Source organism: Choloepus didactylus, chromosome 20, assembly GCF_015220235.1.
Source record: "Choloepus didactylus isolate mChoDid1 chromosome 20, mChoDid1.pri, whole genome shotgun sequence".
Classification (NCBI taxonomy): Eukaryota; Metazoa; Chordata; class Mammalia; order Pilosa; family Megalonychidae; genus Choloepus; species Choloepus didactylus.
Window position 1 is genome coordinate 19,954,951 of NC_051326.1, and position 19,294 is coordinate 19,974,244.

Below are 19,294 nucleotides of genomic sequence, written 5' to 3' on the forward strand. Positions count from 1 at the left end.
TGCAGTATATGAGGAAAATCAGTCTGAACATATTGAATTTTTCCCTATGATTGAAAGGATGGGAGACTGGAAACTTCCTCCCTCCCTCCTGTCCTTCCTTCCTTTCATGTCATAAAGGGATTAAATGTGTATAAAACACATGATAAGTCAAATCAGTACAGACATAAATGATTTGATAAAATTTAAAATACATTCTTTGTAATTAAAAAACAAACAACCTATTTGCAAAATAAGAAATAAAGGGGACGTCTTCAATGAACACAGCAGTAGAATGGTTTAGAGCTGGATGCTGAAGTAGATGTTTCAACATCATCTTGATCATGACTACTGTGGCAGAATAGTGACTATTGGGTATCCTTCATCTTGTTCAGTAACTGATGTGAATAATGTTGGCACACATCCTTTTTTTTCCCCTTAGCTCTTTCCAATCTTTCTGCTTGAAATGTGGAGACAACTTGAGTGCCATCAACCATCTTGAAAGCTTAAGGAGGAAAATCACTACTCAGTATCTACAACTGAAAACTAGACTGAGTTGGGATCACTGATGACATAGTGGAGTCCCAAAACTGCTCTGGACTGATAACCTCCAAAATTATTTTACATAGTGGGGAAGACGAAGCCACAAACTGTCGAAGCCACTCTTGGTGGTTCTTGTTTTCTGTGCAACCTCTAAGCAATACAACCAATGATATATTGCTTAGAAATAATGGAGAAATATAAAATTAAATATAGTCGTGGGCATCAAATCTATAAACATTTTGTAAAGTAAAATTAATGAAAATGAATGTTATGTGTTAAAATTGATTGCGTTTTTGTATGAGAATATGAGATAATTTGTTCTTTTATACACTTTTTTGCTTCCTAATAGTCTAAATAAATATTAGTAAAGTTAGTTGTAATAGGGCTACAATATGTATAGCAAATATTCTTCAATAAAGATAAACATCATGTAGTTTAAATATGGGTATATTTATAATTATAAAATTAAAACATGAACAAGTTAACAGATTTTATTTATATTTAGTTAAAACCAAAACATGTTATGTTAATTCATCCTTTATTCACAAGGCCAACTAAATTCTGCCTTTCCCTCTCTTCTTCAATAAACTTGGTAATTAATTAGTGTCTTACTTAAATTTGGAGGCTTTATAATTTAAATTTTGGATATGAAGTTAATTTGAGTTTGAGTTCTGATACAGTACAGAAATGGAGTAGGAAAGAAAATACTGGTACATATCAACATGTATTCATATGGAATGATAAAAAACAAAGCAGAAAGGACAATGGGGTATTTTATAAATATTTTTATTTAGTTACATAAATATGTCCATATCTGTATGCATATATATGTATATAATAAACAGTTGAGGGAAAGATGGTTCATAAAAATGGAAAGAGGATTTATAGCTTATATGTGTGGCAGTTTGATTTTTGCTTTCCTCTGTACATTCTTTATTATTTTCCTGGGAATAATGAGCATATATTCTTTAAAAAGCTACTTTTAAGTAATTATCAAAAGATAATTCATGACATTGGCAGTGCTCTCTATGCAAGGTGAACTTAATTTAATAAAATGCAAGGAACAAACAGAATACAGTGAACAGAGTACAATGATTTTTTGATTCAGTGAATATAAATAATTTCCATGAGAAAAGCACTAAATAGCCAAAGGAATATTTATAGTAATAGCATCTAAGTTAGATTACAGATCACTGCTTTCCCTTTTTCTTCTTTGCACGTGAATTATTAGGGAAAATGCTAAATACATATTATTTTAAAACAGATTATAGAGTTATCAGGTAGCTATTTAGGATAAAAGACTGCCTACCTTGTTTTGTCCACAAACAGTTCCCTCCTTTACCCACATCAGCTGGCTATCTTTATGATCATGCTTAAACTCCAGAGCAATGCAGATTTGTCCTTCTATGTTGGCATAAATAGTAGTGGCATTTACAAATCTAACTAGAGTATCTTTCGTATAGGTACATATTAATTTTCCACACTGATAATCACTATAAACATACAAATAAAAGAAAATCATTATTGTTCTCTATACAGAAGTCTTAGGATATTATTTCAAAAGCAAAATATTTAAATAAAACATTCAAATGCTTGCAAAGAGATGTATGCAATGAATCGTGAAATAGCAAAAAATGTGAGGGCGTTGCCTTTACTTCAGTATTAATTATAAGTGAACACGTTAATAAATAAGAATTACTTCCTGGTAAGCCTGATTATTTTTTGTGTGTGATGACTCCTTTGTTCTTTTGTGATTCTTAAACACCATCAATTCCAAGGTTATTCTATCCTAAAACACTACCCAACTGGTCGTAGGTGCATACATGAATGTCATCAAGGGAGCAAACACTCTTCAATGGAGATAGAATAGTCTTCAGCACATGGTTCTGGAACAACTGGGTATCCACATGCAACAAAATTCTACGTGATCTGGGAGACAATATCAAACATTCTAACGTTCATGTAATTGGAGTCAGATAAACAGAAAAAAGAGAATAAGGCAGAAAAATCATTTGAAAATATAATGGCTGATAATTTCTTAAATCTGTTGACATATCAAAGAAGATAACTTCAAACATGGAAAATATAAAGAAACAAATAAAAGGAAAATATGAATAGCACCCAGAGAAAAATGAACATTACACAAAGTGGAAAATATATGACAAGAAAGATGTTTTCTTGTTGGAAACATAAACATGCAGAAAACAGCTGAATGATATGTTTAAGGTACAGAGAAAATATTGCAAAAATAGAATTCCATGTACAGGGAAATTATTCCTTCAAAAATAAATATGAAAAAAGTTAGTTAAAAAATTAAAGAAAACTGAGAATATTAGTTGTCAGCAGATTTGAAACACAAGAAACGATAAACGGGGTTTTTCAGGATGAAGATAAATGCCACCATATGGAACATATTAACTAGAGAAGAAATGAAGAATAGATGACAAATACTTTGGTAAATATTAAAGAATACTTTTGTTGTTTTCATCTCTGACTTTTTAATGACATGACTTTTAAAAGCAAAAATTAAATTGCTATTGTGGGTTTTGTAACATATAAATGTAATGTGTACAGTAAAAATTATACAGTGTGGTGGACAAATTATGCTATCCTGTTGCAAAAATATATTTTACATAAGTAACCCAATAATAAGAGTAAGGAAACTTTCATAAGTTAATTAAGCATACTGTAACCGTAGAGCAAACCCTAAAAATAATACAAAGAATCATAACTTAAAATATAATTGAGGGGAGAGGGAGCACCACGGCAATGTAAATAGCTACTGAAAACCTCTCTTCAGAGATGCAATGAGAAAAAAGGACAATTCCGAATTGTTCAGAACTCTGGAGGAATATATAGACCAGAGAAGGAAACTACAAATGCCAAATTACAGAAAGAGAAAAAATATCAGGTAGGAATCTATCCCACACCAGCCTATCCTCTTCTCTCTCCCTCACTTGGTCTCACACAGTGCAGGAAGGGCACTTAGCAGCTTGGATTTCTCCCACCAGGGACCAAGACTGTAAAATCTCTCACAGCAGTGAGAGAGACCCACAGCATTTGGAGACCTAGGGGATGGGGGAGGACATTTCAAGGCCCAGGTCAGTGATTGATAAAGAGTCTGAGAAAACATGGACAGAAACTGTGTTTCCAGCCTTGGGTCCGAAAGCCCATCTCCCACCCCTGAGGGAAACAGCAGTGGGTGACTGTTTCCTTGCCTGCGGGTCGGCTGAGAAACTGGGACAGCTGGAGGAGTCCTCTGACACAAGTACAGTGGCGGACACAGCCCCACATCACGGCAGATTTTGGCCCATAAAATGAGGACACAGGAATGTTGCCGTTTCAGCCCCCTGTTCAGATGCAGCCTGTGCTCAGAAGCAAACAGCTTCTGAGGACAAGTCACCAAACAGTGCCATCTGCTGGACAAATTGAAAAGTGCAAGGGAATTGAAGAGCTTCCAGAAGACTCTCCAAATCCTATTTTAGGACCACTGGAGCTGGTCTACACTCCCTTCATGGAAATATGGCCCTGCTTTGGCTGAAAAATGTGGATGACCCAACTGTTAAGCAGGACCCTAAAACAAACCCAGTCTTCCTGACCAGCGAAAAACACCACCACTGGCAGCCAGCAGACTTGTTTTACCACACACACAGAGACCTTGCTGTGGTATACAGTGCTTAACCTCCATCCCTGAAGCAAGTCACTGTGGGCATCTGGTTTTTGTGGGAGACTGGGGCAGAGTCAATCTGACAACTGGCCAGCAGGAGACATGAACAGATAGAGAACAAAGTCATTCAACAAGAAAACCCTAGGTAAAACAGAGTAAACAACCTCCAGAATAACTAATTAAGAAAATCAGATGCATAAACACCAGCAAAATATCACTACACATACCAGGAAGCATGAAGGTATGGCCTGGTCAAAGGAACAAACTAACACCTCAACTGAGATACAGGCATTAAAACAACTAATTAAAGGTGTTCAAACAAATCTTCTAAATCAAATCAATAAGTTGAAGGAAAATGTGAAAAAAAGACATGAAGGCTATAAAGAAGACACAGGGTGTCCATACAGAAGAACTTGAAGGCTAGAAAAAACAAATGACAAAATTTAAGGGAAAGAAATGCACAATAGAAGAGATGAAAAACACAGTGGAGACATACAACAGCAGATTTGAAGAGGGAGAAGAAAAAATTAGTGAACTAGAAGACAGGACATCTGAAGTCCTACACATAAAAGAACAGATAGGGAAAAGAATGGAAAAATCCAAGCAAGGTCTCAGGGAACAGAATGACAACATGACGTGCACAAATACATGTGTTATGGGTGTCCCAGAAGGAGAAAATAAGGGAAAGGGGGCAGAAAGAGTGATGGAGGAGATAATTAATGAAAATTTCCTAACTCTTATGAAAGAAATAAAATTATAGGCCCAGAATTCATAGCATACCCCAAGCAGATTAGATCTGAATAGACCTACTCCAAGCCACTTACTAAGCAGATTGTCAAATGTCAAAGAAAAAGGTGGAATTCTGAAAGCTGCAAGAGAAAAACAATCCACCACATATAAGGGAAACTCGATAAGACTAAGTCCAGATCTCTCAGAAGAAAACATGGAGGTGAGAAGGGAGTGGTATGCTATATTTAAGATACTAAAAGAGAACAACTGCCAACCAAGAATTCTATATCCAGCCAAACTGTTCTTCAGAAATGAAGGAGAATTTAAAATATTTACAGATAAATGGACAATGAGAGAGTTCACGAACAAGAGACCTGCTCTACAAGAAATATTAAAGGGTCAAGAAATATTAAAGGGAGTGCTATGGACAGATAGGAAAAGACAAGAGAGGTCTGGAGAAGAGTGTAGAAATGAAGATTAACAGTAAGGGTAACTAATAAGGTAAAAAGATAGAATAAAGATAAGATATGACATGTAAAATTAAAAAAAAAAAATGGTTGAAGAAAGTACTGCCTTTATGGTAACCACACCAAATGTTAATGGACTAAAATCTCCAATCAAAAGACACAGATTGAAAGAATGGATAAGAACAAAACAAACAAACAAACAAAAAAAACCAGAATCCATCTATATACTGTCTAAAGAGACTCACTTAAGACCCAAGGACAAAAACAGGTAGAAAGTGAAAGGTTGGGAAAAGATATTTCATTCAAACAACAACCAGAAAAAGTGGGGGTAGCTATATTTAGATAAATTAGAATTCAAAAGTAAAACAACTGAAAGAGACAAAGGACACTATGTATTAATAGAAGGGACAAACCATCAAGAAGACATAACAATCATAAATATCTATGCACTGAGCCAGAGTGCCCCAAATTCCATGAGGCAAGCACTGACAACACTGAAGGGAGAAGTAGACACTTCTACAATACTAGTTTGGAGACTTCAATAAACCCCTCTCATCAATGGATAGAACATCAAGACAGCAACAGAGATTTTGAATAATATGATAAATGAACTAGACTCAACAGACATTTACAGAAAATTGCACCCAACAGCAGCAGGAAATTGTTCCAGTTTGCTAAAGCTGCTATTATACAAAATATCAGAAATGGATTGGCTTTTATAAATATTTATTAGGTTACAAATTTACAGTTCTAAGGCTGTAAAAGTGTCCAAACAAAGGATACCTTCACTGAGGAAAGGCCAATGGCATCCAAACCCTTCTGTCAGCTGGGAAGGCATGTGGCTGGCATCTGCTGGTCCTTTGCTCCTGGGTTCTGGTTTCAAAATGGCTTTCTCCAAAATGTCTCTTGGCTTCTGTCTCTCTTACCTTCTGTCTCCCAGCCTCTGTGCATCCTTGCTTATTCTCTCAGGGCATTTCTATCTAAGTGTCTGGGGGTCCTCTCTTAGCCTTCCAGGACAAATTCTGGGCTTCTGTCTGCATCTCCCAGCCTCTCCAAGTGTCTGGATCTGTGTCAGCTTCTCCCGGGGGTAAACTCGGGCATTACATATCTTAGCTTCTCTCCAAAACGTCTCTCTCGGCTTCTCTTAAAGGACTGCACCCAGAATGGGTGGTGTCACATCTCCAGGGAAACAACCTAATCAAACATCCCACCCTAATCAAAAGACTAATTAGTCTGCTTCCCACAAGATTGCTTTAAAGAACATGGTTTTTATGGGGGGCATAATAGATTCAAACCAGCACTGATAAACAATTTTCTAAAGTGCTCACGGTAATTCTCCATGGATAGAACACACGTTGGGTCACAAAGCAGGTCGCAAAAAATTTTAAAAGATCAAAATTATGGAAAATACTTTCTCAGATCATAATGAAATGAAGTTGGAAATTAATAACAGGTGGAAAGCTGGAAAACTCACAAATAAATGGAGGCTAAACAACACATTCTTAAACAACCAGTGGGTCAAGGAAGAAATTACAAAAGAAATCAGTAAATATCTTGAGGCAAATGAAAATGAGAACACAACATATCAAAACTGATGGGACGTAGCGAAGTCAGTGCTGACAGGAAAACCTATTGCCCTAAATGTCTACATCAAAAAAGAATAAAGAGCAAAAATCAAGACCTCAACTGGAGTTAAGTCCTGTTGGACTAGAGGAACCAAAGAAAGAACTCGAAAACAAACAGAGGCAAGAAATAACAAAATTAGAGGAGAAATAAATGAAATTGAGAATATGAAAACAACAAAGAGAATCAACAAAACTAGAAGTTGGTTCTTTGAGAAAATCAGTAAAATCAATGACCCCTATCTAGGCTTACAAAGAAAAAAAGAGAGAGGATGCAAATAAATAGAATCAGAAATGGGAGGGGGGACATAAATACTGACCTCCAGAAATAAAGGAGATAATGAGAAAATACCATAAACAGTTAGTTACATGCTAACAAACTAGACAACTTGAAGAAAATGGACAACTTCCTATAAAAGCATGAGCAACCACCACTGACTCCAGAAGAAATACAAGACTTCAACAATCAGTCATCAGAAAGTTTCAAAGAAAAGTCCAGAACCAGATGGCTTCAAATGTGAATTCTACCAAGCACTTAAGAAAGAATTTGTACCAATTCTGCTCAAAGTCTTCAAAAATACTGAAGAGGGAAAGCTACCTAACTCATTCTATGAAGCTAACATTATCCTAATACCAAAGCCAAAGATACTGCAAGAAAAAAAATTACAGAACCATCTCTTTAATGAATATGGATGCAAAAATTCTCAACAAAATACTTCCAAATTGAATCCAGCAACTCATAAAAACGATTATACACCACGGCCAAGTGGGTTTTGTTTTTTTTTTTTTTTTTTAATAATTTTTATTTTTATTGAGATTGTTCAGATACCATACAATTATCCAAAGATCCAAAGTGTACAATCACTTGCCCCTGGGTACCCTCATACAGCTGTGCATCTATCACACTTAATTTTTGTTCAATTTTTAGAAACTTTTCATTACTCCAGACAAGAAATAAACTGAAAGATGAAAAAAGAAAAAAAGAAAAGGAAACTCTAATCCTCCCCTATCCCTAACCAACCCCCCTCAATTGTTGACTCGTAGTATTGATATAGTACATTTGTTAGCGTTTATGAAAAAATGTTGAAATACTACTAACTATAGTATATAGTTTGTAATAGGAATATAGTTCTTCCCTATATGCCCCTTTATTATTAACTTCTAATTGTATTCTCATACATTTGTTCTGGTTCATGGAAGCGATTTCTAGTATTTGTAGAGTTGATCATGGACATTGCCCACCATAGGATTCAGTTTTATACATTCCCATCTTTTGACCTCCAACTTTCCTTCTGGTGACATATATGACTCTGAGCTTCCCCTTTCCACCTCATTCACACACCATTCGGCACTGTTAGTTATTCTCACATCTTGCTACCAACACCCCTGTTCATTTCCAAACATTTAAGTTCATCCTAATTGAACATTCTGATCATACTAAGCAACCACTCCCCATTTTTAAGCCTCGTCCTATATCTTGGTACCTTATATTTCATGTCTATGAGTTTACATATTATAATTAGTTCCTATCAGCGAGACCCTGCAATAATTGTCCTTATGTGTCTGGTTTATTTCACTCAGTATATTGCCCTCGAGGTTTTGTCATCAACCCATTTTTTTTTTTAATATGGTTTTGTTCACTCACCATACATTCCATCCCAAGTAAATAATCGATGGTTCTCTGCATGGTCATACATATATGTGTTCACCACCTTCACCATTATCTATATAAGGGCATCTACATTTCTTCCACAAGGCAGGAGGGAGAGTTAAAGAAGGTAGAGAGGCAAAAGAAAGAGGAAAAAACATGACAGCTAGGAAGCAGCAAAAGGAAAAATAACCTTACATAAAAGTGGAATAAAGAATCAGACAATACCACCAATGTCAAGTGTCTAACATGCCTCCCCTATCCCCACCTCTTATCTGCATTTACCTTGGTATATATCACCTTTGTTACAGTAAAGGAAGCATAATACAATGATTCTATTAGTTACAGTCTCTAGTTTATGCGGATTGCATCCCTCCCCCAATGCCTCCCCATTTTTAACACCTTGCAAGGTTGACATTTGCTTGTTCTCCCTCGTAAAAGAACATATTTGTACATTTTATCACAATTGTTGAATACTCTAGATTTCACAAAGTTACACAGTCCCAGTCTTTATCTTTCCTCCTTTCTTGTGGTGTCTCACATGCTCCCCACCTTCCTCTCTCAACCGTATTCATAGTTACCTTTGTTCAGTGTACTTACATTGTTGTGCTACCATCTCCCAAAACTGTGTTCCAAACCACGCACTCCTGTCTTCTATCACCCTGTAGTGCTCCCTTTAGTATTTCCTGTAGGGCAGGTGTCTTGTTCACAAAGTCTCTCATTGTCTCTTTGTCAGAAAATATTTTGAGCTCTCCCTCATATTTGAAGGACAGCTTTGCTGGATATAGGATTCTTGGTTGGCGGTTTTTCTCTTTCAGTATCTTAAATATATCACACCACTTCCTTCTTGCCTCCATGGTTTCTGCTGAGAGATCCGCACATAGTCTTATTAAGCTTCCTTTGTATGTAATGGATCGCTTTTCTCTTGCTGCTTTCAGGATTCTCTCTTTGTCTTTGACATTTGATAATCTGATTATTAAGTGTCTTGGCGTAGGCCTATTCATATCTCTTCTGTTTGGAGTACGCTGCGCTTCTTGGATCTGTAATTTTATGTCTTTCATAAAAGATGGGAAATTTACATTAATTATTTCCTCTATTATTGCTTCTGCCCCCTTTCCCTTATCTTCTCCTTCTGGGACACCAATGATATGTACATTATTGTACTTTGTTTCATCCTTGAGTTCCCAGAGACATTGCTCATATTTTTTCATTCTTTTCTCCATCTGCTCCTTTGCATGTAGGCTTTCAGGTGTTTTGTTCTCCAGTTCCTGAGTGTTTTCTTCTGCCTCTTGAAATCTGCTGTTGTATGTTTCCATTGTGTCTTTCATTTCTTGTGTTGTGCCTTTCATTTCCATAGATTCTACCAGTTGTTTTTTTGAACTTTTGATTTCTGCCATATATTTGCCCAGTGTTTCCATTACAGCCTCTATCTCTTTTGCAATATCTTCTCTAAACTTTTTGATTTGATTTAGCATTAGTTGTTTAAATTCCTGTATCTCAGTTGAAGGGTATGTTTGTTCCTTTGACTGGGCCATAACTTTGTTTTTCGTAGTGTAGGTTGTAATTTTCTGTTGTCTAGGCATGGTTTCCTTGGTTATCCAAATCAGGTTTTCCCAGACCAGAACAGGCTCAGTCCCAGAGGGAAGAAATATTCAGTATCTGGTTTCCCTGAGGGTGTGTCTTAGAAAATTGCTCCACCCTTTGATGCCTCAGGTCACTGTGCTTTTCTTCCCAGCAGGTGATGCCTGTTAGCCTATAATTCTTGACTGGTGTGAGGTGGTGTGGCCGTGTTCCCCCAGGCTCTGGGGTCTGGTTCTGAATGGAAAGGGCCCCACCCCTTTCTTCCTAGAGAAGACAGACCCCCCAGGTGGAGGTCATTAGCGTTTCAATGGTCTCACTCTCTGCTTGTGCTGTCTCCACCCTTCCCGGAGTCACAGCCCTGGAAACTGAAAATGACTGGGGCTTTCTCCACTGAGCCGAAAAAGAAATGGATAGTCCCCTTCAGACCCAGTCCAAGGTGACCCTCTGGCTCTCCAAGGTCAGTCATCACCCAAAGCCTCTGTCTGTTTTTTGGGGATTCGTACCTGTAGTGAGCAGTTCACACTCGCTGCTTAAAACCCCAGTTGGAGCTCAGCTGAGCTATATTCACTTGCTGGGAGAGAGCTTCTCTCTGGCACCACGAGGCTTTGCAGCTTGGGCTATGGGGGAGGGGGGTCTCACAATTTGGATCCGCAGGTTTTACTTACAGATTTTATGCTGTGTTCTCAGGCATTCCTCCCAATTCAGGTTGGTGTATGATGAGTGGATGGTCTCGTTTGTCCCCCTGCAGTTATTCTGGATTATTTATTAGTTGTTTCTGGTTTTTTGTAGTTTTTCCAGGGGGACTACTTAGCTTCCACTCCTCTCTATGCCACCATCTTGCCCCGCCCCAAGTGGGTTTTATTCCAGGTATGCAACACAAGAAAATCAATTAACGTAATACACCACATCAATAAATTACAGAGAAAAACCACATGATCATCACGGTTGATGCAGAAAACTCATTTGACAAAATTCAGCATCTTTCTTGATAAAAACACTTCAAAGGATAGGAATAGAAGGAAACTTCCTCAACATGATAAACGGTATGTATTAAAAACCCACAGCTAACATTGCACTCAATGCAGAAAGACTAAAAGCATTCCCTCTATGATCAGGAACAAGACAGGGATGACCACTATCACCAATGATTCAACATTGTGCTGGAAATTATAGTTACAGCAATTAGGCAAAAAAAAATAATAAAGGCATCCAAATTGGAAAGAAAGGAGTAAAACTTTTACTGTTTGTTGATGACATGATCTTATATGTAGAAAAACCTGAGAAATCTACATCAAGTCTACTAGAGGTAATATACGAGTACAGCAAAAAGGCAGGATACAAGACCAACACAAAAATTAGTAGTATTTCTATATACCAGTAATGAGTAATCTGAGGAGGAAATCAAGAAAAAAATTCCATTTAAAATAGCAACCAAAAGAATCAAATATTTATGAATAAATTTAACCAGGAACATAAAAGCCTTATACAGAGAAAACTACAAAATATTGCTAAAATAAATCAAGGAAGAACTAAAGAAATAGAAGGACATACTGTATTCATGGATTGGAAAACTAAATATAGTTAAGATGTCAATTCTACCCAAATTGATGTATAGATCCAATGAAAAACAAATTAAAGTTCCAACAATTTATTTTGCAGAAATAGAAAAATCAATAATCAAATTCATTTGGAAGGGGAGGGTACCTCAAATAGCCAAAAATATCTTGAGAAAGAAAAATGAAGTGGGAGGTCTTGCACTACCTGTCTTTAAAGCATATTACAAAGCTACAGTGGTCAAAACAGCATGATACTGGCATAAAGACAGATGTACTGACCAGCAGAATCAAACTGAGTGTTCAGAGGTGGACCCTCTCATCTATGGACATTTGATCTTTGATAAAGCAGTCAAGTCAACTCAACAGGGACAGGACAGCCTCTTCAACAAATGGTGCTTGAAGAACTGGATATCCATATTCAAAAGAATGAAAGAGTATATCTATCTCACAACTTATACAAACATTAACTCAAGACGGATCAAAGATCTAAACATTAGAATTAAGAATATAAACCTTTTAGAAGAAAATATATGGAAATATCAAAGATTTTGTGATAGAAGGTGGTTTCCTACACCTTACAGCCAAAGTGTGAGCAATGAAAGAAGAAACAGATAAATGGGATCTCCTCAAAATTAAATACAATGAGATATCATCTCACACCTACTAGAATGGCCATTATCAAAACACATACACACACACACACACACACACACACACACACACACACACACACACACAGAAAACTACAAGTGCTAGAGAGGATGTGGACAAACAGGTACACTCATTCACTTCTGGTAGGAATGCAGAATGGTGCAACCATCTGGAAGGCAGTCTGGCAGTTCCTCAAGAAGCTAAGTATAGGATTGCCATATGATCCAGCAATCCCATTGCTAGTTATATACTTGGAGGAACTGAATGCAGGGACACGAACAGACATTTGCATACTGATGTTTATAGTGGCATTATTCTCAATTGCCAAGAGTTGGGAACAGCCCAAATATCTCATCAACAGACAAGTGGATAAAAAAACTGTGATATTTACATATGATGGAATATTATGCAGCTGTAAGACAGAATAAAGTCATGACACATGTAACAACATGGATCAACCTTGAGGACATTATGTTGAACAAAACAGTCCAGAAACAAAAGGACAAATACAGTATGGTCTCACTAATATAAACTAATTATAATGAGCAAGCTATGAGAGATCAAGTTGAGAACACAGGTATTCAGGAGACAGAAAGAGGATAGAGAATGGGCACTCAATGTTGAAAGAGTACAGAACGTTCAACAGGATTGATTGTAAAGATCCAGAAATGGATAGCACAATACTATGTGATAGTCACACAATGTTGTAAGTATAACGAAAAAGCTAACTGTGAGTCTAGTTGAAAGAGAAAGTCTAAGGGCATGTATGCCACTAGAAAGAAGGAGGATAAAAACTTGGGACTGTATAATGTAGAGAAACCTAGAGTGGGCAATGATGATTAAATGTAAAGATATAAGGAAGTTTTTACTTGAGGTAGAACAATTAAAGGTCACCATAAGGAATGCAATGGTATATGGAAAAAATACAATTAATGCAAAATAGGGTCTATGGTTAACAGTAACATTGTAGTGTCTTTCATTAAATGTAACAAAGACAACATACCAGGGCTAAAACTCAGTAAGGGGGATATAAGGGAGGGGTAAGGGATTCTTGTTTTTGTTGTTGCTCCTTTCTCTTCTTTTTTTCCCCCATTTTCTCCTCTTCTTGCTTTGCAGAAGAAATGGAAATGTTCTCTTATAGATTGTGGTGGTGAATGTATTATTATGTGATTATACAGGGAACCACTGATCATACATTTAGGATGAATTGTACAGTGTGTGAATAAAACTGTTAAAAAATAAACAGAAGGATACAAGTGCTGGAGAAGATATGGAGAGAGAGATGTACCTATTCATTGTTGGTGGGGAAGTAGAATTGTGCAGCCCCTCTGGAGGGTAGTGTGGTGGCTCCACAGGAGGCTAAGTATAGGGTTGCTCCATGATCCTATAACCCTGGTATTTGACAAAGACTTGGAAGAACTGAAAGCAGGGACACAAATGGGCATTTGCACCATGGTGTTTATGGCAGCATTATCCACAATTTGAAATGGATGGTGGTGACCTAAGGGTACATCAATTGATGAACAGAAGGGCAAACAGCAGTGTATAAAGACAACAGAATATTGAGTGGCCACAGGAAGGAATGAAGTTGCGTGGCATGCAAGTAGGTGAATGAACCTTGAGGACATTATATTGAGTGAAATAAGCCAGAAACAAAAGGTAAATAATATGTGATCTCACTAATATAAACTAACTATAATGAGCAAATTCTGAGAACTGAATTTGAAAGCCTAGGTTATCAGGGGATACAAAGTAGGCAGAAATCGGGCAACCAGTGATTAAGAAGTACAGAATATTCAAATAAGGCTTATTGTAAAGGCTCCTAGATCGTAAGCTCTTACAGCAGTCACATCTATTCCTAATTTTTAATTGTTATTTCTAAATTCTGAGATGCTGTGCTCTTTGTGTATAACCTGATAGTTCTCAGGAACATTGGGTATCTGTGTGACACTTGAGACTTAAGAGTTACAGTTTTGTGTCTCTGAAAATCAGCATTATTCCATACAGCAACTATTAAAGAAAGTGAAAAAGAGATCAGACTTCAATTAGAGATATGAATGAAATGGACCTGGTTAGGTTTAAGGTAAATTGGAATGCAGGGCAAAGCTGATATAGTGTTTTAAAACTTCAACTTCTGTGTGCAACCAAAGGAAGAAATATTTGGCCCAAAATTCACTATCCAATTTATTCAGTTTGGTCAGTTTATTTAACAACCTAATTATATGGAACCTAGAATAGGGAATGAAATCTTATAATTCTGTACAGGTAAATGTAATACACAGATACATCCCAGAGTATTTTAGGCAGAAAATAAAAAAGTATTTTCAAAGTCCCCTTGAGGGACTGGGGGACAATGTGGCAAGATTAAACTTCCAAACCTGGGGAATTCCTGATATTCTCACAAGCATTAGGGACTCCCAATTTAATAAGCCAAGCCCTTGGTCTTGAGGCCTGTCATTCTGAAACTTACTTCTGCAATGGCAAACCCAGGACTGCTTGTAATTATGCCTAAGAGTCACCCCTAAAGAGCCTCTTTTGTTGCTCAGATGTGGCCTCTCTGATATGACTCCTAGGGATGAGTGTGGACCCAGCATCATGGGATTTAGAAAGTCTTCTTGACCAACAGGGGAAAAAGAAATGAAACAAAATAGAGCTTCAGTGACTAAGAGGTTTCAAATAGAGTTGAAAGGTCATTCTGGAGGTTACTCTTATGCAAGCTTTAGTCAGATACTGCAAACTACTACAGTATGTCAAACCCCAACTAACAGCATTTCTGAAAACCCTAGGGATTGCCCTGGGCTCTATCTAAGTCTCTATAAAAGCTTTTCTTAGCAGTTTTATTCTTTCAGAAACTTTACGACTCCAGATGGCTCCTATGCTTAAAATCCAGAGGTACCAGTCTCCTCAAGAACATCAACAAGTTTCACTCCTCTACCCCATACGGTCAATATCCCCTTCCAGCATGAAGAAGTTTAAATGGTCATTGCCCAGATATCCCTAAAGACTGAGAATGATCAAATCAAAGGGAGGAGGTATAACTGAGAAATTAGGATTTAACAAATGACTGTGACTAGTGACTCACTATCTATATATCTTTTTAATATCTATTGTTTAAGAATATCCAGTATTGCTGAACTATAATCCAGTAGCCCTGATCTTCAATAATGATTGTGTAACTATATAGCATAGCCCTGATCTTTGATAATGATTGTATAACTATATAGCAAAAAAAAAAAAAAATTTTTTTTTTTGGTTGACTGTGTTTGTATGGATCTACTTCTGGATGTTTTGTTCTGTTCCACTGATGTATCTGTCTATTTATATCTGATATTACGACACTATCTTAGTTAACCTACCTCTATTGCAAGTCTTAAAATTGGGTAGAGTGCAATGCTAGTGATCAGTAACGGGGAAGATAAGAGGTATGGGATGTTCGGGGTTTTCCTTTTTCTTTTATTTCTTTTTCTGGAGTAATGCAAATGTTTTTAAAATGATCATGGTCATGAATGCACAACTATGTGATGATACTCTGAAACAATGATTGTATATTTGGATGGATCCTATGGTGTGTGAATATATCTCAATAAAATTACATTAAAAATTGAGAATTTAAAAAGACATATAAATATATTCAGCTAACTTCAACGAATTCACGAACAGAATAACAGAATAAAACAAACAAAAACCAAAAAAAAAAAAAACTGAATGGAAAATTAGAAAACAAAAAGCAAATTCACAGATCTAGATAAGCTCCAGATACTTGGAAATCAAACTAATAATAAATGACACACTGGTCCAAGAAATTGTCATAAAGGAAATGAGATTTTTAAAAATTGAGATTAAGAAAAATCAATATAGCAGAACTTGTAAGCTGCAGCAATATTAGTTATTAGAAACTTTAAATATATGTTAGATAGAAAGAAATGATTTCAGATCAATGAGCCAAATTACCACCATATGTTAGAAAAAAAGAGAAAATTAAATAGAAAATTAGAAGAAAAGTAATAACTATAATGGCAGAAATTGATGAATATAAACAGGCAAAAAATAGGAACTATTGATGAAGTCAGAAGTTGTTCTTTAAAAAAAGCAATAATTTGTATAAAACCCTACCAAGTATAACATGTTTGGAGGAAAAAAAGGAAGGAAACACATATAACTGATATCAGGAATGAAAGAAAACCATCCCTACAGAATAGAGAGACAGTAAATAAATAAAAATCATTTAAAAATTTGCCAATGCATTTGACAGTTAGATGACATGGACAATTTTTTTAAAAGTGCAACTTACTAAAATTAACACAAGAAACAGAAGTCTAAATTGTTCTCCAACTGTTGTAGAAATGCAACTTGTTATCCAAAACCTTTCTGAAGAAAATTCCAGACACATATTTCTTCTCTGGTGAATTCTATCAAACATTTAAGAAATAAATAATACCAATCTTATCCATCCTACTCATACATTTTCAGAATTTAGAAGAAGAAAATTTTTTAACATATTTTATGAGGTCAGTGTAAACCTAATAAATATTGCAGGTGAAGAAAATTATAGATATATCCCTTGTGAATAAAAATGTTAAATCCTTGAAATAATTTTAATAATCTAACCCAGTAATTTGCAGAAATGATAATGCATTCATGACCATGTGGCATTTAATAGAGAAATAAAAGGATATTTTAATATTTGAAAATTAATCAGTTATACACTATATTATCAAAAGAAAAACATTATATGAATATCTCAAAACATGCAGAAGCGGTACTGAACAAAATTCAACACCATTCAAGTTACAAACAATCAGCAAAATAAGACAGAAAAAATCCACAAAGAAAGGATGTCTACAATCTCCCTTTTTATTATATATTATACTTGATGTACACTAAGTCAAGAAAAGAAAATAAAAAGCATAGAGTCTGGAACTATGGAGTAAACTATCTCTTTTGTCAAAGGTATGATTTATATATAAAATCCTATGAAATCAACCAAAACATTACTAGAAATAATAAGTGAATTTAGCAAGGAATCAAGTTGCACTGTAAATATACACAAGCAAATTTTGTTTTTATACATAAGTTAAAATAATTGCAATTGAGATTAAAATTTTTCAGTTGAATTAACCTCAAAAAACCCACTTAGAAATTAATAAAAGGCATGTAAGAACTCTTCTCTAAAAGTGTTAAATGTGGATGAGAAAAATGAAAGAAAATCTAAGTTAATGTTAAGATACACCACGTAAACTGATTGGAAGTATCAAGACTATTAAGATGCAATTTCTCCCTAAATTCATGTTTAGAATGTGTGAAAACAATTATGTTCCAATTAGGTATTAGGCAAAAATTGACAATGAATATCAAATTTATCTAAAACTGTAACATGTAGCATAGCAAATATCAAGACATTAATATGAACACAAATTTACAACACTGTCAAAGTAATAAAATGCAGGAACAGATACATTTTCATGTTCAACTGATCTTTGACAAAAGTATAAACACAGTTCAGTGGGGATAGGAAAGTTTCTTTAAAATGGTGCTTGATAAACTGAATATATATAAAGAATTAAAAGTCAACTTCAATACCTACCTCATGTCATACAAGAATATAAAATTGTGATAAATCATAAACCAAAATGTAAAGGCAAATATACCAAGATTTTAGAAGAAAATATAGGGGGCATATCTTTTGACCTTGAGTTAGTAAACTGTTTCTTAGAATATAGAAACTAATAAGTATAAAAACAAAACAGAAGAGATAATCTGGCTTCATAAAAATTACAAACTTCTTTTTATCAAAAAACCCACTTAAGAAAATGAATTAGCAATGCACATTCATCTAGAAAATATTTGCTAATCATACATCTCACAGATAACCCATTAAAAATGAGCAAGTGATTCCTAAATAAAAATATATAAATGGCCAATAAACACATGAAAATCAATAATCATCAAGTAAAATGCAAAAGAAACTTGCAATCTGATACCATATACCTATATCAGAATAGCCAAAAATTAAAGACAACATTAAATGTTGGCAAGTATGTAAAGCAACCAGAACCATCATATATTGCTGCTGGGACTTGAAAACTGTAGAATGAATTTGTGAAAATGTTTGGCAGTCCTTTTATAAAGTAAAACGTATGTCCACTTTTGACCTAGCAATTCAAATCCTAGCTATTTTTCCAATATAAAAACATATATGACCACATAGCAAGGTTTTAAAACATTATCTTAGCAGCTTTATTCATATAATCCCCAAATTGGAAGCAACTCAAGTTTCTATTACAAAAGACAATGAGTAAAAACATTGTGGAATATTCATACGATGGATGTTAGATTAAAATGAATGAAAAAAATTTAAGGATTACATTACTAATGCATCCAACAAGGGTAAATTTCAATTCATTTAATTGCTAACAAAAAAAGGAAGGAATAAACTTATATGTATTGTGTGATTCCATTTCCATAAGGTGTTAGGACTAGCAATACTCTTACATGTTTCTTATGTATTCAGGAAACATTCAGAAGAATGTCTGTCTATTATTCAATGTTGTGCTAGAAGTTTTAGCCAGAGCAATTCGTCAAGATAAAGATATAAAATGTATCCAAATTAGAAAGGAAGAAGTAAAACTGTCATTATTTGCAGATGATACGATTTTATATTTGAAAAATCCTGAGAATTCAACCACAAAGCTACTTGGGCTAATAAACAAATTCAGCAGAGTGGTGGGATATAAGACTAATGTATATAAGTCAGTAATAATCCAAACACTAGTAATGACCTAACTGAAGAGGCAATCAAAAAAAAAAAAAATTCATTCACAATAGCAACTAAAAAAATCAAGTACCTAGGAATA

The 19,294-nt window shown here is 35.3% G+C and overlaps 1 protein-coding gene across 1 annotated transcript in view; it reads right to left on the reverse strand.

The window, feature by feature from the left end:
* The window catches only part of ADAM2 (ADAM metallopeptidase domain 2), a 149,942-nt gene that overhangs the window by 12,719 nt on the left and 117,929 nt on the right, over positions 1–19,294 (reverse strand). The window contains exon 16 of the mRNA XM_037812774.1: positions 1,829–2,012. Coding sequence (XP_037668702.1) covers positions 1,829–2,012 — 184 coding nt within the window. The remainder of the gene's footprint in view (positions 1–1,828; positions 2,013–19,294) is intronic.